The sequence below is a fragment of the Vollenhovia emeryi genome, unplaced genomic scaffold, assembly GCF_000949405.1.
Source record: "Vollenhovia emeryi isolate VEMERY1.0 unplaced genomic scaffold, V.emery_V1.0 DF939241.1, whole genome shotgun sequence".
NCBI lineage: Eukaryota > Metazoa > Arthropoda > Insecta > Hymenoptera > Formicidae > Vollenhovia > Vollenhovia emeryi.
This window is the reverse complement of record NW_011967125.1, coordinates 1-25,822: the sequence shown is the minus strand read 5'-3', so window position 1 is coordinate 25,822 and position 25,822 is coordinate 1. Positions and strand designations below refer to the sequence as shown.

At 39.0% G+C, this 25,822-nt stretch overlaps 5 protein-coding genes across 11 annotated transcripts; 2 read left to right on the top strand and 3 right to left on the bottom strand.

The window, feature by feature from the left end:
* Window positions 1-169: 169 nt before the first annotated feature.
* Window positions 170-6,123, top strand: LOC105560110. Its single transcript, XM_012008923.1, has 9 exons — window positions 170-353; window positions 415-809; window positions 877-1,150; window positions 1,240-1,919; window positions 2,032-2,307; window positions 2,383-2,748; window positions 2,823-4,348; window positions 4,579-4,972; window positions 5,074-6,123. Exons 2-9 carry the CDS (start codon window positions 486-488, stop codon window positions 5,374-5,376), a joined length of 4,143 nt encoding a protein of 1,380 aa, XP_011864313.1. The 5' UTR covers window positions 170-353; window positions 415-485; the 3' UTR covers window positions 5,377-6,123.
* Window positions 6,124-8,385: 2,262 nt separating this feature from the next.
* LOC105560106 (bifunctional 3'-phosphoadenosine 5'-phosphosulfate synthase-like) lies at window positions 8,386-13,450 on the bottom strand. 4 transcript variants are annotated; one of them, XM_012008914.1, is made up of 7 exons: window positions 13,231-13,450; window positions 12,579-13,137; window positions 11,581-12,384; window positions 11,032-11,466; window positions 10,636-10,845; window positions 10,226-10,508; window positions 8,386-10,041 (listed from the first exon to the last, which is right to left on the bottom strand). In XM_012008914.1, the coding sequence occupies exons 2-7, from the start codon at window positions 12,630-12,632 to the stop codon at window positions 9,944-9,946; spliced, it is 1,884 nt and encodes a 627-aa protein (XP_011864304.1). In that variant the 5' UTR covers window positions 12,633-13,137; window positions 13,231-13,450; the 3' UTR covers window positions 8,386-9,943. The 4 variants fall into 4 exon arrangements, with proteins under 4 accessions (XP_011864304.1, XP_011864305.1, XP_011864306.1 ...); XM_012008915.1 differs by having other exon boundaries at window positions 12,680-13,137; XM_012008916.1 differs by lacking the exon at window positions 12,579-13,137 and having other exon boundaries at window positions 8,386-9,115; window positions 9,987-10,041.
* A 324-nt stretch (window positions 13,451-13,774) lies between these two features.
* On the bottom strand, window positions 13,775-18,403 carry LOC105560108 (inositol-3-phosphate synthase 1-B). 4 transcript variants are annotated; one of them, XM_012008918.1, is made up of 8 exons: window positions 18,225-18,403; window positions 17,898-18,070; window positions 17,337-17,509; window positions 16,994-17,264; window positions 15,786-16,040; window positions 15,205-15,447; window positions 14,966-15,074; window positions 13,775-14,819 (listed from the first exon to the last, which is right to left on the bottom strand). In XM_012008918.1, exons 2-8 carry the CDS (start codon window positions 18,012-18,014, stop codon window positions 14,446-14,448), a joined length of 1,542 nt encoding a protein of 513 aa, XP_011864308.1. In that variant the 5' UTR covers window positions 18,015-18,070; window positions 18,225-18,403; the 3' UTR covers window positions 13,775-14,445. The 4 variants fall into 4 exon arrangements, with proteins under 4 accessions (XP_011864308.1, XP_011864309.1, XP_011864307.1 ...); XM_012008919.1 differs by having other exon boundaries at window positions 17,898-18,060; XM_012008917.1 differs by having other exon boundaries at window positions 17,898-18,403.
* Window positions 18,404-18,792: 389 nt separating this feature from the next.
* Window positions 18,793-23,343, bottom strand: LOC105560109 (transmembrane protein 8A-like). Its single transcript, XM_012008922.1, is given in 14 exon segments — window positions 18,793-18,959; window positions 18,962-19,072; window positions 19,159-19,293; window positions 19,365-19,559; window positions 19,631-19,860; window positions 19,963-20,120; window positions 20,295-20,497; window positions 21,062-21,190; window positions 21,269-21,528; window positions 21,691-21,974; window positions 22,062-22,189; window positions 22,265-22,481; window positions 22,546-22,717; window positions 23,119-23,343. Coding segments are annotated over 14 exon segments (2,460 nt in total). The 5' UTR covers window positions 23,195-23,343; the 3' UTR covers window positions 18,793-18,797.
* An 89-nt stretch (window positions 23,344-23,432) lies between these two features.
* LOC105560105 lies at window positions 23,433-25,781 on the top strand. Its single transcript, XM_012008912.1, has 3 exons — window positions 23,433-23,716; window positions 23,791-23,925; window positions 23,994-25,781. The coding sequence occupies exons 1-3, from the start codon at window positions 23,665-23,667 to the stop codon at window positions 24,272-24,274; spliced, it is 468 nt and encodes a 155-aa protein (XP_011864302.1). The 5' UTR covers window positions 23,433-23,664; the 3' UTR covers window positions 24,275-25,781.
* Window positions 25,782-25,822: the final 41 nt, after the last annotated feature.

Genomic DNA, 25,822 nt, shown 5'->3' with positions numbered 1-25,822 from the left:
CTCTAACCTGATCTCTCGAGATTCGAGATTCGGTCGAGTCAACCCTCTTACGGGATACCCAATCGATTTAATAATTCATAATACTCTCAATCGATCATTAATCTCGGAATTTTTTAAGACAGCTATTTTCACATGTATACATATTTTTTGTTTCAGGGTGGGGAGAGGGGGGGGAAGAGAGTGTGATCGAAGAGGGAGGGAGAGAGAGAGATCCTCCCTGCCGCGATTCATCTACGGAGAATACCCTGCCAATCCTCGGATTTGTCATCAAAACATAAAAGCATACGTTATCAATAATAACTCTAGAATGGATAGCAACTCTGTAGTATGCACTAGATTCTTCAACGATTAAGGTATTTTATTTCAACAACTATAAGATACCTCTTATTTTGCCTACATTTCTATTGATTTCAGGTACAATTGGTATTGCTATATGCGGGAGAGCGAGTAAGAGTGATCCTAAAGAAGAAGAGAAAAGGGAAGACATGCCGAATCTCCAAGTGAATAAACGCGATCACAATTACAGTGAATCGAAACCTCAACATACCAACAATGGCAGTGGTGGCATCATTGCCAAAGTATCCAAGACGGGATCTATCGTCGGCCAGATTAGAGACATCAACGAACTGAAAAAGATTGCACCGCGCGTCCGTCTAGAGGACACCGAGAGCTTAAATGAGTTGACGAGGATCTCTTCTTTGAGTAACAGCAGCAACAAATTACAGCAGACGGATACACCTGTTCTCGAAAAGACACGGCAAGAACTGAGAAATTACTGCCGTACCTGTGCTGGTCTAAAAGAGCACTTGGTACTTGCTTTATATTCTTTCTTTTGCGCTAATCAAACCGAGTCTGTAGCTTAAATTTGTGTTGTAGGTGGATTTTTTTAGTGAGAAGGGCATTAAATTACGATTGAGTCAGCAAATCAAACATCTCGAGGTGAATCCTTACGATAGTCTCTCTACACAGATGTGCATGGACTGTATTTGTGATCTTAGAATGAGTTATAAGTTTTTCATGCAAATAAAGAAAGCTGAGATCAAACTGAAATCTATTCATGCCAATCTCGCGAGCGATAATGCCACGAGAAAAGTAGGGCCGATCGACGAATCTTTGACAACGAAAGAGAAGAAGCAACCATCTTGTACAGGTATTTCTTTTTTCAGTCATTTTCAACATTATTATTAGGTTTCGTTAGGTTTCACACGAGAGTTTAAATAAAAATTGCACAAATTGCAGAAATGAAGCAACAATTGTCTCCCACAATTCAGCACAACTCGTATCCAATGTCATCGAAGCGAGAAAACGAAAGAAATGACTCTGTACCGAAAATCTGTGCCATCTTTTCGTTGAACAACGAATCGAAGGTAATTGAGGAGAAAGAAAAAGAGGACACTGATAATAATGAGGAGGAAGAGGTAATAGAGATAGGCGGAGGAGGGATATTCGAGGAAGTGGCGGAGGGAGAGGATGAGGAATCTATCGAGGAATTTGATCCTGATGACCCCGCGCTTCTGGAAGACGAAGAAGAAGAAGAAGAAGAAGAAGTAGAAGAGGAAGAAGGACCTAGATCACCAGCAACTGTCTACAAGTACGATATGGCAGCAAAGTCGTATGTAAGAGTGGAGAACAGTGAGGAAGGAGTTTCCGTGAAATCTGGAGCCTCCCAGACTTCAGAGGGCGAAGGAGAAAATCAGAGGGAGGGAATGATGAGACAACCAAATATATTGAAAAGAAAACTGGAAATGCCAACGGTAATGACGAAGAACGAAGGGGAGGGCGAGGTACAAAGCATAATGAAGGAGTGCAAAATGCAAAAGTTGGACATAAACAATCTCGCGAATAGTCCTCCAGAAGAGGACGGAATCATGTACGTAACTGTAAAAGGATCCAAACCGAACGAGCTTCTTCTGGTGAAAGTAAGTGATTTTATTTTATAATTGAGTGAATTGAAATTTCATCAAAGTACAAGTCCCATTATTTTCTCTTTCTTTCTAAATACGTTATAATTACGATTGCGATTTCTTTCAGGTCAAGAAAATGGACAAACCCATGGAATCAAAGCGCGCGGTAACTTGCACCGATATCAAGCCTGTCGAGCGTTTTCTCAAACGTTACGAGACATTGACATCGAAAGATTTCTCATCGCGGCGTCCTGACGCTCGCGAGCAAATAATTGAGGAACAAATCGAAGAATATAAAAAGAAACGAGAAAAAGTCCTTGGAGGTCAGTCGGTTGTAACGTGTGCCGTGAACGAGACGCAAAAAGAAGTACAAGAGGAAGAAATTTCCGCAAAGTTAAATTTTGTTAAGGCGGAAGAAGAAACGACAATTTCGGATGGAGGAACGGTTGGAGAGAGGAAGCAAGAGCAAGAGCAAGAGAAGGAGCAGGAGGAGGAAGAGGAGGAGGGGGAGGGGGAGGAGGGTGAGGGGGAGGACGAGGAGGAGGAGGAGGAGGAGGAGGAGGAGGAGGAGGAGGACGACGAGGAGGACATGGGGGAGGAGGAGGAGGAGGAGGAAGGAGAGGTGGAGATAAAGGAGGAAGAAGAGGAAGAGAAGATTGGCCAAGGTGAAGAAAAGGCCAATAATAATACAGAGGAATATTTGTCAAGGTTGAAATTGAAACAAAAGTGGGAAGAGACAAAGCGGAAAAAGGAAAGCTTGCAGAAAGAACTGGACGAGTCGTATAACGAAGGGAATTTGGAGAAATTGGCAAAAGTCTTGGGGGAAAGAGAAAAGAATCTGCAGGTAATTGAAATTTTGTTATTAATTTTCAATCGTTAGAGTTACTCCTTTTCTTGAAATTGATTTCCTCATTTTAGGTATTCCAAGAGTACCTGAAGCAGCGTAAAATCGTTCTTACTCGCCTCACTAACGAGGACATAATCTCCCTCTACGAGGATCGATTTTCCACCACTTTAAAATCATCCTCGAAATCGCTTCCGGACCTTATCGACACTCAACCTCCCGTCGACCCGCTTTCCGAGGAGCGCTACTTGGAATGTGATTATTGTTCCGAAACGTACTCGAAACGCGACGTTCTCGAGGAACATCTCAAGTCCCACGATTATCGTATTCTTCATTGTTGCGACGACTGCGGGGAAGAGTTTCAAACCAATAAAGCCAAGAGAAATCATAATGTAATTTGCGTGAGGAAATTAATTTGTAAATATTGCGACATAATTCTCGATTCTAGAGGAAAGAAACGTCAACACGAGCAGAAGCACGTTGACGCCCTGTACGGTCAGCTTTGCGAGATTTGTGGCGAAAGATTCAAGCACCAAGGAACCCTGGACCAGCACCTCAAGACGCAACACACGAGTCTGGAGAAGATTTATCAGTGTCCAAAGTGTCCGAAAAAATTTGCTTTCAAGCAAAAACTGAGCTTTCACCTCAAGTCTGTTCATACCACTCTGAGAGCGTATCTCTGCGAGGATTGCGGTGCGGATTTTAAGAATCCCGCGAGCTTGCGGCATCATAGAATCAGGAAGCATCAGCCGGTTGGAAATAAGAGGGAGTGCCAAGTTTGCAGGAAATTGGTGCCGTTTTACAGTTTGTCAAAGCACATGCACACGCATAAAGCTTACAGTATTCAGTGTCCACATTGCGACAAAATGTTCAAAAACAGCTCGACCTTGAAGCAACACACGAGAATTCACGAGGACCAAAGGCAGTATCGTTGCGACACCTGTGGCGTTGGATTTAATCGGAGGGACGGTTTGAGGCTGCATATGAGAGTGCACGAAAAGACTGGCAGTAGAGGCTTGAAAGAGTGCTCCTGCCAGGTCTGCGGGGAAAAGTTTCCGAATCATTCGACTTTGGTGATTCATAGGAATAGGGAGCACAAAGACGGGAGGCAGTATACGTGTCACATTTGTAACAGGTCTATGATCTCGACGAGATCGCTCGAGTGGCACATGTCGCACATTCACAACCAGTCAATGCCAGGTGTTATCCGCGACGAGTCCGGTCTGCCTGAAAAGAAACGGGTCTCTTGCTATCATTGCAACAAGACCTTCAAAACGGAATTGATTCTTCGCACACACATAAAAAATACGCACATGGAGAAGGATCCGTTAAAGTGCCTCGATTGCGAGGCTACTTTCACGTCCGAGGTGCGTCTACGTCATCACATGATGATCGTGCACAATCGTCTCGAGGGTACTTTGGCTTGCCCTCACTGTCCGAAACGATTCGTAAACCAATTGAGATTGAAGACTCACATGATCTCTCATTCCGAGGAAAGGCCGTATACTTGCGAGATTTGTGGTTTCAATCTCAAGACGAAGATTCAGCTGATCAAGCATCATCAAAATCGACACAGCGACGAGAGACCTTTGCAGTGCAGGTATATGTATTACCTGCGACATCCACTCAATTGTCCCCATTCTCAGAACTTGTAACTTTCAGTTTAAAGGATTCCTTCTTTTACAACTTTTACTCGAAGAGATTCCTTTATTCTTCTTCGACTATTCATTCATCACATACGCAAAGTTTTGCATTGCTATCGCGTTTGATATCGCGGCTCGAAACAACGCAGTCGCTCGATTACATCCGTTTATTCGACATTTTTCTCAGGTACTGCCCTTGGCGATGTAAGCAAGTGAGCGCCCTCGTTTGTCACGAACGCACGCACACCAACGAGCGGCCGTATTCGTGCAGTGTGTGCAGGCAACGCTTCAAATATCTCGGTGACAAGAACAAGCATGAACGTCGTCACGAGAGCCTCGGTGGTTCAGGCTTCAAGCGTATCGTACCCGGAAGGAACGTCAAGCAGAAGGATTTGCGCCACGGCGATTCCTCGGGATCCGAGCAGGAGCACAGCTCGCTCAAAGACTCGACCAGTCGACAGGGCATTACCGAGGAGGAGCAGTACGAACAGAAATTTACCGAGGAGCAGATGATGAAATTCAAACAGGAACAGATCGTCAAGTTTGAAGAGCAGGAGGAATATGAACAAGTGTACGAGCAGGTAAGGGTAGCTAGTAGCTTCTCGTCCACGACATATTTTCCGACTCTACTCGAGAGAGAGAGAGAGAGAGAGAGACCAATTTTTCAACTTTTCTCTTCCAGGAGTACGAAGAGACATCGAGAGAGGCATCGGAAGCTACCGAGGTAATTATGAACATGGAGGATTCGACGGTGTACACAGAGGAGGTTACGGCCGACAATATAGAACCTAGCGTGGAGATCATGACGGACGAGATGATGACCAACGACATACTGCAGTCGGGCACCGTGATGCACTTGCAATCACGACCCAATGATTCATCGGGGGAGATTCAAATGATACCAGTGGTGCTGTCCCTGCCTGACCTGTCCGAAACAAGCACCGAAGTTATCAACGCGACCACATCAATCATGTATAACAATTGAATTTGACTCGGCAGACTTTCCTCTATATTCAGCAGTTCTTTTCCAACAGTTCTCTGACTGCGAAACCACTCCATCACACCGTCGTACACGCAAGCGTGATATAAAAGCTATCTTCATCTTCTGGCTTTTCAACATTCCGCACTCCTCATTTCTACGGAATTACGAAAAGAATTCTAATTAATTCGCCGGATATATTCCGTGTATCTTTCCTTCTTTACAAACACCTCTTTTATAATAGAAACGGAAAATTCCTATTTTTCCAATGCTATGGAACATTTTAGAAAACGAGGCGGAAGAAATCCAAGACGAATATTTTCCGTTTCGACAGAAAGCTTACAAATAGATTGTGCAAATGTTGCCTCGAGTATTGGAGATTACAGAATGCAAAAACGCAAAGACCAAGATCCTCATGGAGAAGAAACTAGAAAATTAAACATTTTTTAACGAATAGAGAGGAAAAATTCTCTAAAGCATTTATTATTACGGGAGAACTTGTAAAAACTTGTTTGCAAGAAGAAAGTGTATGAAATTTAAAAAACTATGAAGACAGATTTTTTCATTAGAAGAAAAGGTGCAAGATTACGTAACGATGTGTGAGAAAGAAGTAAAAATTATTGAAAGCGCTTGTTGTGTAAAGTAGCGCCGATACACTATGTAAACTATCTTGTATAAATCGGTGAAAGAGAAGAGTGTGATGTGTGTATGCGTATGTGTGTTATGCATAAAATAAATCATTCTGTATCGTTATTTTGCATCGGTCTTTATAGAAATTTGTATTACACGCTTGTTCATAATGAATCATTCATCTACTCTCTACATTTGCTGCACCTTTTTTATATTCTTTCTTTTAGACTGAAAGACTATTATTTAATGGTCAATACATGACTATTATCATTATATTATTATTATATAATTTTCCATTATCTTCTTTCGATACTTTGAGTGCAAAGAGTAAAAAAAGGTGGGTAAAATTTATATCTCTTTTGTCTGCACTTACTGCATTTTTTACTCCATTTCAAACCTTGAACGTATTTGCCCATTAATTTATTTCAAGAGAAGAAATGCAGTTGGAATAGTCCTAGTAATAGCATTTTCTCATTACGTGTTCTCGTACTCTTTCTCTTTCCTCCAAATAATTCCTCCTCGAATTTATTTTTAGATATATTATTCATTCATTTCTAATACAGACAGTATGTAACATAACGTAGTTCAAAAAACGTGCAAGACTATATACTTTTTAGTATGTTACTTATATATACACTTTGCTAATACTTGTATTTTACAGAAATGGTCAAGATGACTAGCTCGGTTTACACATGTGTTAAGAGTCTTAGATAAGATATAATATAAGAAAATGCGTCTTTTTTCCAATGTCGCGTTCATCGTTATTCAAACTTGTCTCACTTTTTCAAACTAAAAGTTGAACAAAGAATTCCTAAATAAAACAATCGCACCAAGACCGAATGTATAATTTTCTGATAAAAATCTGCACTTTTAACATAATTTGCAAGTATAAAATCGAAAGGAAAACCAAGTATACAATGATGGGGATGTATAATATTTCCGGGATATACATTTACGCATGCCTATCTAATTTCTAAAACATAACTTGTACATGAAAAATTATGTTTTAAAAATTAGGCATACGTTAATACAATTTTGGTTTACGCAACACAAAATGATGAATTTAAAATGCTGAATTGAAGAGATATTTCAAGAATTGAGATATCGGCAGGCACGTATAGTATGCTGGTATTTTCTCGGCATTCCGACGTTTTTTAAATTGGTCACTATAGTTGTTAAACCACACTGATCGCGTGTTGCAGCCACATAGATTGTGATCTCGTAAGTGAAACAAATCAGCTTTTTCGACTTGTAATATGATAAAATATATTTATGAAGTATACGTCGAAAACGTTTCCTTTTAGATTTCTATCTCAATAGCTAGTTGTAAAGAAATCGCGATTAATTGTCTACACAGTAATCTACACAGTTGCAATTGTCACGAAATGCTTGTTTAATCGAAACTTAGAACTTGGAAAAACTTAATAAATTTATAAATTCGAAAAGCTAAAGATCGATGGTTTAAAAAATTTTCAGAACATGACGCATCCTCATCCTCACATATTTCTGTATAGAAAGAATTGCTTTTAAAATACTAAATATTATTTATCTCGAGTACGAATAAATTACATAATATTTAAATAAAATTGTAAGTTATATTTTAATATTTGAAGAGCGTATGTATTATATATTTATGTGTTTTTCATTATTTAAAAATAGACTAACACATTGATTCTTTAGTAGCGTAATCAATTCTTTAGATGCAACGAGATTTACGCTACAAAACGTATAAAAAATCTAAGAAATCAATACAATCTAAGGAATAAAAGGAAAAGATCCAAGGATGAAATATTTTATAATAACACATTTTATCACTAATTAAACAATAATAATGGAGATATATAATAAAATCCACACAGAATTTTAATAAAATATTATGACACAAACACCTTTTATGGCTATGAGTCTCGTTCACCAAGTAATTTATTAATCGCACAAGTCTCTTGTATTTATATTTTAAAAAAGTCAAAAATTTTATAGCTCGGGATTCTAAGAAAATAATAAGTGATAAAGATTCGACTGTAGACCACGTATCCGTTTTTTGTTTAGTTAAGAATAAAATTATCTCAATGGTGATTATTAATAAGATATGTTATCAATAAGGTAGACCAAAAATAACGAGTGATGGGAGTATTACTTAAACTATGTGTATATATAAATATAAATATAACTCCTTTTATTAGACACATATGTATTATATGTATATATATATAGTATATACATTTGTTTACTATATTATCTAAATATTTATATAGAAAATATCAGACTTTTCGTGCTTCAGTTGTATAAAGTAACATTTTGTACAAATTTTATACATAATAGGAATAGGATTAGTGTAAATGTCGGATGATGCATCCGAAAGAATATACTCCATGCAGCGCAGAAAGATTGCAAAAGATATTTCATTGCAAGATTACAATATTACATGTGACGTAGTTTATTTTGTTAATAAATTATTAGATGATTAGATAATTGCAGCAACGTGGGACGTTTGCTTTCATCTTTAATAAGGCAATCTTTATAGCACATCCCATCACAAATAGCAATGTTCGAGTCACGTATGTATTAATGACAATGTTGCTATTAAAATGCAATGACATTATATACACTCGGTATGTCTAATTTTCACTATAACGGATAAGCTGGAGAAAACATCGGGATATTCAACATAAGACAAAAGAAGCTTGTCCATTTTTTATATGAAAGTCTTGTAGTATAAAAGCAATTTTAATAAAAACCGATAATCGTAATATACGTTTTCATAGTACACGTATATTGAGGAAATAGTTTAGTCAGATTATTTGGAATATTGTGTTGTGTGAATATCTTCAATCGTCTTATTTTAGCTATGCTAATGGCCATTATTATATTTGTATTTGCTAATGTTTAAAATTTTTCTTATGGGTGATTATTTATGCGGAAAGTGAAAACACTGGAAACGTCCCAGGCAAACAACTCGAAATTGCAGAATTGCTTGACAATCTTTTGCTGTAGTCATGTCGTAACTTTGCAGTGTTTCCCTAGAATGTCTTCGCTAAGTTGCACCGCATAATAGCAAACTTACAAAATGGTACTGTTGCTGAAACGTAGTTGAAGAATCTGTGCTGCATGAAATCTAAACATGTGTAATTTGACATTAAGTTTATAAGTAAAGTTTTATTTAAATAACCCAATGTAATTTATTCGTCCAATTTAATGGTATTTCTCTACGCTTCAAAATATATGTGTAAAGCCTCTCTACGCTTATAATACGCTTATTCCAATGACGTTTGTAGCAGCTGTCGATAGAAAGTTGTTTTCATATTGAAAGAAACTTTAATTATCATTTTACTCTTACGACTCTCTTTCGAAACGTGACATCGTTGAACGAAGATGCGTCTCATTGAGCATACTTTATTTGTCGAATTTCCTTTTTGTTCTGGTAAATTAGGAGAAAGTGGTCTTTCTACAAACTTAATTATTATATGCCATATGCAAATACAATGATCGAGGATCTTTATGATCCTAGTAGAATCGGAATGTGTTTCTTCCCTCTCTTCTCGAAGAGAGATAAAATTCTTCTATATCCTTCTTTACCGTATTATTGTCGATCATGATAGAATTTCAAATTTGTATCGACGTGTGCACCAATTCTATTCCAACGTCATAAAGATTGCTACACCCAAATAAAGTGTTGAATATACATTTCGCTAAATATACATGGTTTTTATTGAAAATGATTGGTTAGAAGACTCGAAGCATAGCAACCTTTAGCGTGCATTCGTAGAGAATAGTACGAGCTCAAAACTCACTTGTTCTTTAACGAATAGTCTGATATCGGATTTGAAATAAGATATTATTAATGCACTGATAACCAAGGTAACCAAACCTTAAATTGAGGTTCGTTAAAGTCAACACGGAAATCGTTTACGAATGAAACTTTTATTACTCATTAGTCAAGTATTTAATTCTTGTCTAGACTTTGGTAATATTGCACGAGTACTTGCCATGCTTTTGGTGCCATGAACCCATCCGGGGGATTCTGGCCTGTCCTTGCCAATCCTGCAAGTACAAAATAATTAATGAGCAATTAGGTAGAAAATTTCGACTTTTCAAAGTTTTACGAAATTTTCCAAATCTTTTTTAAACATGTTGAGAAAAGATATTACAATGGACACGTGTCCATTTTGTTTTAATTTTGTTTACCATACACATATATTTTGTGGAATTAAAATGAAGGACTCACCTCGCATCTTTGTTCCCGAGATAAAGTCAAAGTCTTGCTTTCGCTCGGGTTCGAAGAAGGCCATTTTACCATTTCGCGTGTCATAAGCGGCCACTTTGAAGGGAATGATCTCGAGCTTATCAAGACCTCGGGCTATGGAAAGTACCCTGGCGCCATGAGAGGGATCGTACAGATTGCCGTCAGGCGTCGAGTCTTTGTTTGGATGCGGTATACCCGCGGGATCCCTACCTACGATGTAGAAATTGGCGCCGGCGTTCATTCTGGCTTTCGCGTGCCATTGCACCTGCACAAAGATGCGATCGTGTTTATCTCGTGGGCGTTAATTAAGTTACGAGGCAGCAAGTTGTTACAAGTTACAAGTGAAACTAGGGCTCGTAAAGTTGGAAAAAGCTGGCTAGAGTTCTGTCAACCTCAATCGGCCCAGCGTACATCATCGGGCTGGGGAAGATGGCTAGTAACGTGGAATCGGCATCCAGCACGCCCTCGTCCAAAACGGCCTTGTGCTGCAGGATCCTGGTGTACAGGGACACGTCGTCTTCCTTGGTCCAACCACCGAGCGGATGCAGCAACAGCACGGGATTTTTGAAACCACGCTCCTCCAACAATCGCCTCTTTGTGTCCTTAGCGACAAACAGCAAGGTCAGAGTCACGGTCAGGGTTATCTCTCGAGATGTAGGACGCGATGGGTGATTTACATCGTACATCGTACACCGTACACTGACAAGGAGACATCACTTTCCACTCCCAGACCTTTAGCAACGAGCGTAAAAACGACGATCGCTTTGAAGACGCGAGGAGCGGCGTACCTGCATAAGCAGCGCGTGTCCATTGTGAATGGGGTTTCTCAGCTGGAAAGCGAATACGGCGTCAGCCTTCATCCTGCGGCATCTGGTGCGGATCTCGTTTGGCGTGAGCCTGTACTTGTCGAGCCCGTCGTGCCATTTGATCCTCTCCAACACCTCGAGGTCGCCGCCCATCAACCAGTCTCCAGAGTCATGAATCATCCTGACGTAGGGATGACCCAAATTATTGGTACCAAACTGCCAGCTGCAACGCTCCTCTTTACGATGGAAATAAAATTCCGGTCTTCGTAGGATGGCCAGAGCCTTCTGCTCGTACCTCAAGGTTACAGCGAGACAATTTCCCAAGCGACACTTGTCGCTCGTGCTTATCGCGAGGACAATTGGCACCGATTGGTTCGCCTCTTTGCCATCTTGGAGCAGGCACCGCAGGTGTTGGGCCTTAAAGAAGACAATTATTACAATACTGGCGAGTTGCAATCTCGGACTTGGCTTGAGCGAAATCGCTCAACCCGGCGACCATCCACAGGCTACAGAGTGCCTTGGAAAGCATACCTCAAGATATTCGTGCTCCCTCATAAAGCCCGTAAGCGGTGACGCCCATCCCTCCGCCAGGACTTGCAGCCACTGCACGTCGAGCTGACTCATCTCCAAGCACTGCAGAGCTTCCGCTTCCGTTCTCGCGGAGGCCAGCCTGGACTCTGGCACAAAGAGCTCCCTGATCAGATCCGACGGTTTTGCGAGCTGCGGGATGACGCGGTGCTTCTGTAAGAGCTCAGTCACAGTCGACGCGGACTCCTCCAGGGTGCAATTCTCGGTCTTGACAATTAAGTCTGGCTTCGTAGGCCTCTCGTACATTTGATCGATGCCGGTAAAACCTTTAATGGTGCCTTGCCGCGCCTTCTTGTAAAGCCCCTTGGTGTCGCGGGCCTCGCAGATCTGCAAGGGCGTGTCTACAAACACCTCGAAGAAGGGCAGTTGAGCCTCTCGATGAATCTGCCTTGCCATTTGTCTGTCCTCTTCGAAAGGCGATACAAAGCTGCAGAGACAAATTTGTCCGCTGTCGGCGAAGAGTTTCGCTACCTCGGCCACTCTCCTAATGTTTTCCTTCCTGTCTTGCTTGCTAAAAGTCAGGTTGCGGTTTAGACCGCTCCTGACGTTGTCGCCGTCTAGGCCGTAAGCAGGAATACCGTGGTTCACCAAGATGGCTTCTACCTCGAAGGAGATGGAGGTCTTGCCGGCACCGGAGAGACCAGTCAGCCACACCGTGCAACCTCGAAAGCCCCGAATACTGCCGATCGCTTGTCCCCGTTTGGCCCTGGATACGTGATGCGCTTGCTCCGATACGTTGGCGCAGATCTAGAAGAATTTGCAACAATTTTCAATAGCCTCTTGCAGAGCTCGTGAGCTCGTGAGCTGAAACATTAACGTTGCGAATCAATGCTTTTCGTCACTTTCTCATTCGGATTATTTTCTCTCCTAGTTTCTCTCCTATTTTGCAAGAAATACCAGAAGTAATTTAATTTTTTTCATTTCTTTTACGAAAAATTTACCACAGCCAAAGTTTGAACCTGGACCTCTCTCTGGCGTTTCTCGGGATGAGCCATTTCAGACGGACTGAATAGACAAGAGTATAATCGTAAAATATAATCACCTCTGTTATTCTTAATGGATTTCCTCTAAGCATATTTTTACACTCGATCGGAGCTGTTAATATTGATATACGACTCTTTCTACGCTCTTTCTAGGAATTTGTGCTTTGGTATGGAACAAAATTGTTTCCGCCACGTCATACACGTATGTGTACCTATCGTGAATAACATGTAGCTGTCGCACAACAATGAATGCGTTCGCGGAGCTATTAGCACTAAAAGCGTTCTTTCTTCGGTATATAAGGAGCGATAAAAACCTAATAGCGGCTAATATGAATATTTATCTCGTCGTATCTACTCGTTTCTATGCCAATTTCCAACAAGACTATTCAGACAGTGACGACGCTGATGATAACAATTTCGAGTCTTTGAAAGTGAAACTTTACACTCCATGTTTTAGACTAAACTACATTTCTTCGTAATAAATCTCTCTCTTGTCAATCGGATCCAACGAGTCATCCTGCATACAAAATTCGATATCATAATTCGCGCATGGAAGTAAAAGTCATATTGTTTCGTTGATTTAAATCACTTGAGGAAGCGATACACGTACCATCATTTTTTTATTAGGTGGCGGCGCGACACTCTCCTCGGCGTTGCTCGACGACATGATCGTAGCTACTGTGAGCTACTGATGGCTGTCGTAGCCGACGAGACTCTACGAGCATATACGTGGCAATTGTGTTAAACGTGCTCGAAGGCGAGCAAGGTGACAACGGATCACGCTCCGCAACACTCCATGTTGGCACTCCGGACATTGGTCGCGGTTTACCAAACCGCGAGAGTATCGTCGAGTATCGCGCTATTCGTGTGGCGGCGAGAGCGCCGTCGTGAGTTCGTGACGCGCTCGGCCACTCTCTATTTTATACCTACATCGGGAAATTTATCGATTTACGGTATTATATGTACTATCTCTACAACGTCGCAGCTGCATTAAATAATTTCAAAAACAAACTTTGCAACGTGCCACATTGGAATCTTAGCGTGATACTGCAAATTCATTTTTCGACATGCGACAAATGACAATACAAAGAAATTATATGGATATATTTTTCAAATGTTTCAGGAATGTCTGTGTAATAAAAATGGAGCCTTTCTCAGCATTTCTTTTTTAATTGAAAACTTTCGTGAGACGAGCTAAAACAATATCGATATATCAATTAACAGGTTTTATACTATTTGTAGAATTGCTAGTATTTCAGTGGAACATAATACATATACTTTTTCAATGCATATGAATCTATTTTCGATGAGATGCAATTCTCACGGTACTTGAAATCTATAACGAAATGTGTACTTGGTAAGGTTTCATTGGTTATCTACCTGCAATTATATTCATTTATATATATCGCAACTCATCATTTCATACACGCACGCGCACACACAATCGTCGTATAATTATATTAATTAATTCATCCAAAACCTCCATAATTGATTAATACAACTGAAAATGCTCCAACTTGTGGGGAAAATTTATGTTTGTTATAACGTTGAACAATTCACATTTTCATATCAAAATTCAATTGTTTATAGCCAGCTATATGATAATATTAAAAAATTCCGTTGTGTGTGTGTGTGTGTGTGTGTGTGTGTATCTCTTATCGTATATAAAACACTATACTTCTTTGATAGCAATCGAGCCAAGTTTCCACTTTATCTTAAGTTTCTTCCTTCTCTTTTTCTCCTTTCCCTACTCCACCCTCCTCTCCGCGCGCTCACCTCTTATTCACTCTATAACCCTTATTCTCAATTGCATCTCTCTCTCTTTTTAAATGTTAAAGGTGAGTTTGTGTTCGAGCAACATGTTGTCCTCCGGTGGCAATGACAAACAAGCTCGTAGAATGTTTTCGATGGCAGCCCGTTGACGGAACAAGGCATTCACCACCGGAGTCCCATGGGGCACCAGTGGAGCTTTGCAGAGATACGACAAGATAGAAAGTACACTGTGGAAGCCGGAAAATTCTTCGTCATCGTCCGCTCTCTTGAAGGTGATGCGAGAGCAGAGTTCGGCTAAAATGACAAGATCGAGAATAATGGGAGTCGCGAGAAGCGAATCCTCACATGTATTATGGATCACGATGGTGTTGTGACCGCCTAGCATTATTTCGGAAGTGTACTCATCCATCGCTCTCTTGCTATCACCTGGAAAGATGTAAAAACATTGTCATTCGTGGTACTATTTCGTAGATATTTTTACAAAAAAATTGATGTTTTAAGGAAGATGTTTTACAAATTTCTATTTTATTTTGTCCGCCAGGGTTGTGACATTGTAATGCAAACGAGCTTACCAACGTAAGGAACATATTTTATAACGACACAGTGATCCGGTTTCTCTCCGGGCTTGTAGAGAATCTTGTTGGATTCCACTATATCGTCTACAACGTTACTCTTGGAGATCTATGTACGAGATTGGATTGATGACACACATATGAATATACATTTAATATCTTACAATTAGTTGTATGTATAACAACTAAAAGAGATTCAGTTAACTGTCGATATATTAAAATTATATTGTCTCTCTTACCTCTTTCGAACGAAATTGTTGCGGTGCAGATAAATTGTATCCATCGTTATTTCCTAAATGGTTGTAGCTGACGATCGACATTGGCTTTATACCGGTCGATACCAAGAAATCCACAAGCACAGACTTGAGCTTTGTTTGACCGGACTTGAAATCGTCGCCGCCGATGAATGTCTTGTGCCTCTTGGCTAGTTGAAGGGCACCCGGCACAAAAGTATTTTGCGGCGATCCATTGATGTAAGTACACTGGGAAAAAAAATGTTTAAATTTATTAAACAAAGAGAAGACACTCTTTGCCCATAACAATTTTTAGTTGCTAGTTGACAAAGTTTATACAAACATGACGAAAATTGGGGAAGATATAATTAGTATTTTGTAGCAAAGAATGATGAATAAAAAATTCCTTTCCTCTTGAATAATAATGATTCCTCTATTAATTATTATTATTAAACACCATTGTTACTGCATCGGTTTATCAAACTCATCTGTCTCACTTTGATATGTAAAGTTTTGAGAAAATATAAAAAATTGGATTATATTACAAAAAATCATTATAAAAAAAGAGAATGATATTTCAATCGTACTCCTTCTAGAGCCGCTGCCACAGCAAACATGGTGCTGGGACTGATCTCTGAGTGATCTTCTTCGATTGCCTTCAACAAATTGTCGGCTGTATCGTTGACGCCTGTTACGATGTCCGAGAATCTTTCGGTATTTGCGGTCCATAGGACAATGACTTTGTCGAGACCCTTTGCAGTCTTGAACTGTACAATATCATTGCGAATCAAGCTGAGTTGCTCGGCCTTGGTACCCGTAATGATGTTATTTGCCCTTTTGCCCTTTGTAAACAAATTTCGCAAATATTTATTGTTGTATACAACGAGAGACATAATTGATTGTTTAATCGATAAGAAGCAAGTAATAATAAAAATATAATGGATGTGCTCCGACATGTTACATACACATACACGCGCAAAAGTTTAATTATATTATAGAGAAACAACTATTTAACTATTTATCAATATTTAATAAAAACAAAAAATTCTATAGGCAAGTGTAAGTATACATAATTTCATATACATGCATGCACAAGCGGTCATGTATATATGAAAACACGTCTATAATTTCTTGTTCCTTATATTACGGTAATAGAATATTGAAGACATTGAAAATTATTGATACCTCTTTCATAGTTGAACATGTTGTCACCTTCAATTTTCTTACGTGGTACCATATAACGGTTTTCCGTCTTGAAAAGCTAACAATATAATTGAGCTTCTTAACTTGTATGTAACTATAAGTAACATAATAAAATCTAGTATTATATAATCTAGATTTCGATGTAATTTTACCTTTAATTTCCTTGCATATAATAATTTTTCGTCTATTTTCTTCTTTACAAAAAATATCCACAATTATATTATATGTAATTAATTCCATTATGATGTCTATATGTATGCAATGGACTTTTTCAATAGTTTTACATACACACGTTTTCGTCTATTAGTCCCCCCTCGCCACAAACGCACACACACGCACACACAGTTACGTTAGGATAAGGATCCTTTCTGGTTAAATTCTGACAAATTCTCTTGATAAAAAATTTGAAAAATAATTACAAATAATAAAATTGTAGAATTTCCAACGGGAGATAGACGAAAGTTGATATTGTATGTAAGAAAACTGAAGGATGTTACTTGGATTTTATCATCCATTATGTTAAAGATGAATTTCGCGCAGGTGAATGTTACATAGAATATATCACACAGGCAACATTGAATATTAAAATTACCTGATTCGAAGCGATGAAATCGGAATAGTATATGCTCCTCCTGGGCCGCATGTGTGCCATGTAGGATCGCAATTGTACTTGCAGGTTTACATCCAGCACTTTGGCACGCGACATGGCTTCCGCGAGGTTTACACCCGATATATCCCAGCCGTCGATCTCGATGTCATCTGGATTGGCCATAGGCAGCATACTGGAAATAGGTACATGAACGTTTCCCCCTTTGACTTTTCTGCCCAATTTCACGGTGGATGCTTGCGTCAGAGAACCGTACCTGAAATGCACACGATGAAATTGCATACGGACTCGAGATATTTTCATTATATTAAACTTGTAGGAAACATACCAGTTGGCTGTTTTCAGACCTTCCTTTGTCTCCCACGATAACTTTAGCTTATTCGCCAGTAAAGCGGCAGTTACGGTGCTACCGTTGTTTCCACCCCAGCCGACTAACATCAGGCCCAGCTTCGGTACTTTTACCATGGTCCTGATGAGCAATTTTGTTGATATAGGTGTCACCTGTGAAGAATCATCCATTTTTTATGGATTATTCAATGTTGTAGACAAATTTTGGAGAATGAATTTAGTAAAATTTAGTATCTTGAACGATTCAGTTTACTATGGATGATCAATGTCGATTAGTATACACAGGCGCGCGTGAGTGTGTTTGCAAGGGTCGAGGTCTTCAACAATGCCTGATACATTTCAAATACATCTCGGTGATATCAGTTAAATCCCTTAGAGGAAAGCTATTAAAGTAAGTTGAAAACGTGTTTACCTCCTCGACATTAATTCTTATTACGAGTACAATATGTATGTACATAGCTCGAACGCGATATCGACCTAGCTAGCCGCTGAGAGCGGCGCGAGTATTGGTGACACACACACATGATCAAGGCATTCTCACCGTGTAGGTATCGCCATCGTTAGCCACGTTGGTGGTCCGATACTCGTATTCCGCCTCAATCATATCCTCCGAGTAGCGCACCCTTGGTGAGTTGACACGCACCTTCAAGTTTGCCATCCCAAGTGTTAAATCTCTCCTTCTCCCGCGAGGAAGATTGCTTCAACTTGTGTAAACTAACGGTTAAATTCAAATTTCTCAACTTTTTCTCGAAAGATGACGTTGTCAGACACAATGGGGAAAAGTGGAAAAATGGGCTTTTTGAAAAGAGAGAGAGAGAGAGAGACAGCTACGTCATACATGCGTTCGTATCGGAAAATGGAAACTTACCGGAATTTACCAATCAATCGATATTCGCGCGCGCGCGCAAGTCGGATTGTCGGATTGTCGGAAAGTCGCAAACCGGAGCAAGTCGAGGGTGTGTGAGAGAGAAAAGTCAGCGCGAGCGGAAAAGAGATGCACAAGTCACAGATTACGTTCGGTCGAGCCTTCGCGACGGCTGTCAAAAGGTAAATGCGTCGTCATCATATCATCCCTCGAACCGCTCGACTCGAACGTGGTGCTTATTGGGTTGGTTGGGGGTCGAAAGAGAGGGATGCGACTATAGAGACCCCTTGCAGAAGCATGCGACATTACTATGAGAATCTATTATCACTCTCGTGCTGCCTGCGATCCTTTTCCAAGAGAAAAAGGGGAGAGACAGTCGACACCGAAGTGATAATAAGTCTACGTGCCTGACGAATTGTATTAACCACTACCTTTTCCCATCTTTCTGCCAGCGTATCAAATGTCTGCTGAATACGAGCGTTATGCTCAAGGATAGGAAAGTTACTTTTTACCAAGTAACGATTCCTTCCTTTTTTCCTTACAATATTACAATTCGTTAAGGTAACCATGGTTATGCTACAAAGGTTGAAAAGGTTTATTTAAAATACATTTCTCTAAACGGTTGTTAGAATTCAAAATTCTTTCGTAGACATTCAACTTGAGGCGAGCGCTTGATTTTCCGGCTCGATTATTGTAAATGTTGGAATCCCATAAGACTCTTTGCAACTCCATGTTTCGCCGTCATCATTGAACGAAGCATTTGTCGATGACGTAGTTTCTTTCGATCTCGCCGGTGGCAACAGAAATATTAATGATATCGCCATGATGATATGCCAAACGCTGTGAACGTACTGCAACCAAGTAAATGACACGTTACTTGTGATTTAATCATGAAATCTGCTATGGCGAACGAAACTTTGCCAAGATATGTACGTACTTGATAGTTTTTCTCCGTCTCGATGAAAGAATAGAGTAATAAACCTGTAATAGCAAAGAGCAAGCCTAATAGCAGCCTTCGACTTGGTTTCTTGCATTTTCTCGATTGAATCATGCGGTAGGTATGTGTGAAAATCTGCAAGATATTTTACAGCTGTTTCTCTACATATATAATATTTATCGTAGATTTAATTTCGAGAGATTTACCGGTATGACGATTCCCAATGATAGCGGAATCGATATACTGATTAAACACATCCTGTCAATTTGCACTGCCAAACTGATGACATACACTCCCGTCATATGGCACAATGGTAGAAAAGCGATCGGTAATTCCGCCATTGCTACCAGCGTTACCCAAAATGCCAAGATACTCGAAAAGAAGTCGCTGTATTGTAAAATCTGTAGCAAAGAAATGTATTATATCATCGGTAGCGAAATGTTGAAAAATAAATCAACATTTCAGGACATACCTCATACTTGGTAATGCAAAATTGTCCGCCACTTTGATCACAGGCGTGATATAAAGATGAGAACAGCATTGTAACCAAGTACACCAGCCCTTCTGCGTACAGCTTTCGCTTTACGGCTATATATATGGCTGGTACGAAAAAGACATTGCTCATAACGAGTAGCAGAGCGCTCATCAGGGAATTTGCAGGTATGGTATTTGAGATGCCGGTGCAGTCCCATCCTGTGTAACCTGATTGAGTAATTGAAATATTAACTGAAAATTGAAATATGTGGGATGCTTCGTCTCATTCAAAGTATAATTCAAATTCATTATAATTTAGTAGTAAATTACCATTAAAACAATTGCACGTCGCATAATGAAGCATGTTCCTTTGAATTTCTTGACAAACGCCGTGACTACCGCAAGGACTTTGGTCAGAAAACATACACTTTTTCGTGCGTATATTCAGTCGTATTGACACTTGATCCTTTTCGCAGGGTACAGGCGTACTGTATACACGGGCACAAAATATCACGTTGTAACGCTGTGTGTACCAAATCAAACTTTTATCTCTCGACAGGACGATTCTTTCGTCATTTTTATGTGTATTTATGTGTAAACAAGAAATGTGACGTTTCCAATCTTTGCATCTATCACATGACATTTTTCAGTTAGAAACTTACCGATAATTATAACATGTCGCAAGAATAATAGTGTACCATGTGCCTGGTTGTGGATATGCTATTAATAAACTTGCGTTGCGCTTGTTCAACCGAGACAAGTTTATCGCCAAAGTTCCATTTTCACAAGAATGACGGCCTTTCAATTTCGGTATACGATCGCGTTGAATGCACATTGTTACCAAGACCGATTGTATCGACGGCAGCTAAAAGAATTACAAAAATATAGTATATCCAACAATTGGACTCTTCCTTTACTCTCGTCCTACACTACGTCATTTTCAACTAGCTACCTCGCTCATTGCTCTACCATCGCACTCAAATTCTTCCATTTCAAAAACTTTATACGTTTTCTACACATTTCTTTTACACTTGTTTACTTTCTACTATTTCTTTCCAACGCTCTCTCACCGTTTGCATTTGCCAGTTGACCATACGTAAAGTTACGGACGCGTATAGTATCTTCCGTTTATCGCGCGTTGTTTTTCATTCTAAAATGATTGCGTGCGCGTGTAACATCTTCATTGGGTGCTATTAGAACAAGGGTGAAGGGACAAGCAAAAACACTCGGTCCCGTTGAGTTAAAGAGAATAGACGGAAACTAGAGCAACTTGTTGGTCTTGTACCTACAGAAATATATCATATATGCCAAGAATAAAATAATTGATGGAATAATGCACATGTACAAGACTGATGGAAATAGTGACAGATAACATGAAATAAAAAGCTAACGAAGAATTCAAAGAGATGTAATATTTTTTAACTCTCACCTTTCTTACTTCAAGATTTACATTGATATCAAGTGTACCACCGATATCAATCAATGGTAAAATATCAAACTGTGTCATCATTGGAACTAAATCAGTTAGTATTAGCCTCGAACTTAACCACTCCTTTCCCTAAAAAAAAAATCGTTATTTTATACGCGTGCATAGAAAGATGCGTAGCATATCCATTAATAGACTAGATAATGTCACCTGCAGAAGATAAACAGTCGAGAACGTGTTCGCATGTTTAACGCGAACCAATTGATACCTTGGTATACATTGATTATCAGTCTCATGCTTCTCGCTGTCCTCTTTCTTTTGGTAAAATCTGCCAACGTTGTTTTCTCCATAATACCACTTGTGTTTTATTAATTCTTTGTAAGTATTTGTTCCTGTTATTGAATTAAAACTTGAAGCGATATCCATGTATTCTGTAGTAAACCATTTCTCTGTCAATCTAATTGGACACTCTGAAATAATTATTTATTCATTTCTTTTATTTTTTACACAAGCGCGCGCGTACAACTTGTTTCCGACAGTATGCAAGTTATGAAAAGAGTTTACTAGATATTACAATAAAATGCATTTTGCATTCTAATATAGCAAGATAATCAAATTTATTTTAATATTACCTGTTGTTTCGACTTTGACGTTGAACTCTATAATGCTACTCGAAACGATCAACAAGTAATAATAGCTGTCTTCATAAGGAGAAGATTCTGTGAAAGAGTAATTGGCATCTATCGCAAGATTTTTAGATTCCGTGGGATAAAGATAGTTGGACGTTGGCAAAACACGTCCCTTCAAATATATAGCCTCGATACAAGGTTTATGAATATTACGAAAGCTCTGCAACGTAAAAGTGCAGTTCCAGACTGATAAACGGAAGTTTAATATTCCTGACGAAATGTATAGCCTATAAATGAAAAAAAGAAAACAGCTGACGTAATTTTACACATTAAACAAAATAAATAATAGAGGTGATAATTTCAATTTAACTTACTTGTAGTATGTTGTCGTCGCGGTTGTTCGTAATCTCGTTTGATAATTAATAGGAATACTTTCAATATTGTCTATTTGCGACCACAGCGCTATCGTACCTATGCTGTATTGACATTTGTGTCCGAGTCCCTGAGATACAAGTTGCAAGAAGAAAGTAGATTGTATGTGTTTCTCATGTTGACGCGACACAGAAACTTGACGTACCTGTTGTTGAACTTTCTCGTCCGAATAAGACATGTAAGCGGCTACAAACCAATCTCCGGGTTGCGGTTCGTAGACTGGAACAACAGTTACATTTTTCGGCTGATAAGTCGTGGTAGTGGTGACTACGATATCGTCATCTCGTTTAGTATACGACTCGTTTGTTAGATGTACTCCATTATTCGTGGTGATTACTGGATAACTGCCAAACCTTACGTGTCTGAAAATTGTAACGCGATTAATGAATTAGATTAAGTTTTTCGGACAACAGTCATATCACTTGCATATAAACTGTCCGTGGATGGCACGTGGGATTATCCATAAAAGCGGCAAATTGCCATGTAGCTCGGAGTACCTCTTTCGGTACCGTGTAATGGAACATTGTCACGTCGGAATAGCTCTTGAACGAGCGAAGCAAATCTTCCTGATTCGCTTGCGGCATTGCACAGCGGCTCACTAGGACAAATTCATCACGTTAATCAATACATTTCGTTTAAGGGAAAGGAGAGAATATAACTATCCACTCGCTCGTTCGTTCAATTATTTCTCTATTTACTTTTCTTCTCATACATTTTGCAGAGATACAATCTTGTTCAACTTTGTTCCAACTGTTTTCCCTTTTTTTATTAATTAATTAATCGTATAAATTTTTTCCCTCAACTAATTTATTTAAACGCTCGTTGAAATTTCAGAGCCAAGTCATTTCTAACCTCTATTTCTCTACCTTCCAATACAGTCGAGATATTAAAACACAAGTATACGTCAGTGCAATCGATTAAAGTATTTGCTAGAATTTCAAGCAGAGAATTACAGGCAAATATTAATGATAGACGTTTTCTATTCGCGAGAGAACATACTTGGGAAAATAATGAAGAAAAAGCTGAGTGAAACAGAAAACGACACATCGGGCAGTTCCAAAGTTCCGAGGAACATGTTGAATTCATGACACAAACATACGTGTGCGTATATGTATATTAATCGAAAGAAAATAAAACACTGCTATCTAAAATATTACGCCCTGCGCTTGACGGCACGCGTATCCTCTCCTACCCCTACCCATTATTCCCCCACATACATACACGTACGTATCTGAGCCTCTGAGTGCCGTGAGTGCAGAAAGTGTAACAGCACAAATGAGCGAGTTGCCGAGAAGATCTAAAAGTATGGACCAATTATACAGTACCGTTTACACTGCGGTCAAGTGGTAATCGAGCACGATTGGCTCTTACTTTTTGCAAGTGTTGAATCGTTGCACCGATAGTGCACCGAACGTTTACATCGGAGTACGCACTCGACAGTCGTGAGTCGACTGCGATGTTGGAGAGTGGCGTGCTTCCTCTCGCCTTGCTATAAACAGGATTGTATAAAACGTGAAATAAAAGTTTTATTAGTGCATCGACAAGATGAGACAAATCTTTTTCACACTCTTTCTCTTAACCGTTTTGGCAAATCAGGGTATAGTAGTTTGCGCGCGATACAAAAGGGCGTGGCTTTGAGTCATTTCAGATTGTCCTTACGTTATATTGCAGGTGACAGCTTGTACTGTTACCGATGTAACAGTAATCAACCTGGATGTGGAACGCCCTTGAATTGGTTATGGTACTGGGGAGAGACTTGCCCAGAATATGACGACAAGTGTGTAAAGATAATCGAACGGAAAGGAGGTGAGGTTATTTACATTTCGCACTTTCGGACAATGTACACGTCTATGTAATTCGGCATCTCTTTTTAGCGGAAACAATCATTACTCGCGAATGCCTCAGCTCCGTACGTAGCTTTAGAACGGACATTCCTGCGGATCATTACGAAGGCTGCAGACCTGCTGCTAAAGATGTACGATTAGGCCATTACGTCAATAACAGTATTCATCAGTTGGATATTCACCGTGATTATTACGACCAAGTCACTTGGTGCTTTTGTTACTTTGATCATAGATGTAACAGCGCAGAGATTATGACCGTTTCAACGTTGCTCATAACTTTGCAAATTGCTATACAATATTTTATATCTTGAGGCTGTCGCTTATATCGCGTTTCACAGAAGAATCTTATGAAAGATGGATTTCGAGAGGAAAATCTGAGTATTCAACTTCTCTTTCTTGATATTAATAACCGCGTTTCACTCTCGTAGCCTCTTGTATTTTTAATTTTGAGAGGTTATTCACTTATATCTATGGTTTTTACTATACTTTAGTGTCAGAATCTTTATTCGTCTACGTACCATCTTTCAAATAATTCACTTTAAAGTTATCATCAAGTTAATATTGTGCTGGAGATACATTTATATCTTCAAATGACTAAATTTCTTACTCCATTTTTTATACGTCCAAGTTTAATATTTTGTTTTACACGCATTTCTGCGCGCGCGCGCACAGAATAATTTTTACATATCGCAAAGCCGTCCGTTAATATAGTAGATAACAAAGCCGTCCATTAATATAATAGATAACAAAGCCGGTCGTTAATATAATATAGGTAATAAAGATAAGAGTAATTTAAACGTGTTTTGCAAAATATGTTTTCTATACAAGGTAAAACAGTGAATCAGACGATTTTTAATAGTGCCATCAAATTATAAGGCCTTTATTTATGTAATTTCTCTCTATATGGATATTAAGTTTATATTAAAGCATTTGGTTCACATTATTCACACGTTCAAATCTTATAGTTGGTCTTAATTCCGGAATGCAACAAATAGCTCAGGTAATCGTATACAAATGAATGTAAATAACTAATCAAAGAACTTTAGCATCTTAAAAAAGAGCTCATTGTTAGAATTGGTGACATCATTTTTTATTTTGAAATTTCAAGAATATTTTTAGGACATGTGGATGAAAAACATCTCATTTTACAATTTAGGAATAGAAAAAAAAATTCTTTTCGGATTACCTGCGCAATCTTGGGTTTTCCAGATGACGATTATTTCGCTGAATGCAATCGGTACACTTCCGGATGACTCACAATCAGTCGTTACAACATTTCACATTTCCATCTATGGAAATTTGTGCAATCTCTTCTTACAATAGATACTAGTTTAAGCTGCTGAATCGTTTGATAGTGTTGAATGCAGTAAAAACCGAAACTTTTTAAATCATTCCATAACAAGTCAGGTCTCTTATTGAGATTGTGGTCATTTTAAAGATGTTGTGTTTTAAAAGTAAGACGTACATTTAAAAGTGTAAATATTGAAACCAAATGCTTCGATGTTAAGTTACGTCTATATATATAAAAAAATATCTTATGATTTTATGGCATTTCTTCAAATAACTGGTTTCACTGATTTATCCTGTATAAATTAACTGCCTTAATATTAAATACTATTGTATCTTTTGTATTGTAACTGATTTTATAATATTTTATAAATAAAATAAACATATATTTTAAGTATCTACTATCTCGTAAAATCGCGACTGCTTACCGCAGCAGGGTTCGTATATAGGTACGTGAGCGTTTAAATTTATTTTATATGCGTGCATTGTCATTTGGATCATGTGAATAAAAAGTACGACTGCTATCATCTTTTAATAAGAAATTGTTATCATTGAACGTTGTTGTATTTTCC

Bases quoted from the DNA above. Each gene is read 5' to 3' on its own strand.
- LOC105560108 (XM_012008917.1), bottom strand. From the start codon at position 18,014: ATGGCAAACTTGAAGGTGCGTGTCAACTCACCAAGGGTGCGCTACTCG. The intron at 17,510-17,897 runs GTGAGAATGCCT...GATTCTTCACAG, and splicing joins ACGATGGCGATACCTACACG to GTGACACCTATATCAACAAA. The intron at 15,075-15,204 runs GTAAGAGAGACA...TCTCGTACATAG, and splicing joins AACAATTTCGTTCGAAAGAG to ATCTCCAAGAGTAACGTTGT.
- LOC105560105 (XM_012008912.1), top strand. From the start codon at position 23,665: ATGAGACAAATCTTTTTCACACTCTTTCTCTTAACCGTTTTGGCAAAT. The intron at 23,717-23,790 runs GTATAGTAGTTT...GTTATATTGCAG, and splicing joins AACCGTTTTGGCAAATCAGG to GTGACAGCTTGTACTGTTAC. The intron at 23,926-23,993 runs GTGAGGTTATTT...ATCTCTTTTTAG, and splicing joins GATAATCGAACGGAAAGGAG to CGGAAACAATCATTACTCGC.
- LOC105560110 (XM_012008923.1), top strand. From the start codon at position 486: ATGCCGAATCTCCAAGTGAATAAACGCGATCACAATTACAGTGAATCG. The intron at 1,920-2,031 runs GTAAGTGATTTT...GATTTCTTTCAG, and splicing joins ACGAGCTTCTTCTGGTGAAA to GTCAAGAAAATGGACAAACC. The intron at 4,973-5,073 runs GTAAGGGTAGCT...TTTCTCTTCCAG, and splicing joins ATGAACAAGTGTACGAGCAG to GAGTACGAAGAGACATCGAG.
- LOC105560106 (XM_012008913.1), bottom strand. From the start codon at position 13,287: ATGTCGTCGAGCAACGCCGAGGAGAGTGTCGCGCCGCCACCTAATAAA. The intron at 11,467-11,580 runs GTATGCTTTCCA...GTCTTCTTTAAG, and splicing joins GGGAGCACGAATATCTTGAG to GCCCAACACCTGCGGTGCCT. The intron at 10,509-10,635 runs GTTGACAGAACT...ATCTTTGTGCAG, and splicing joins TGTACGCTGGGCCGATTGAG to GTGCAATGGCACGCGAAAGC.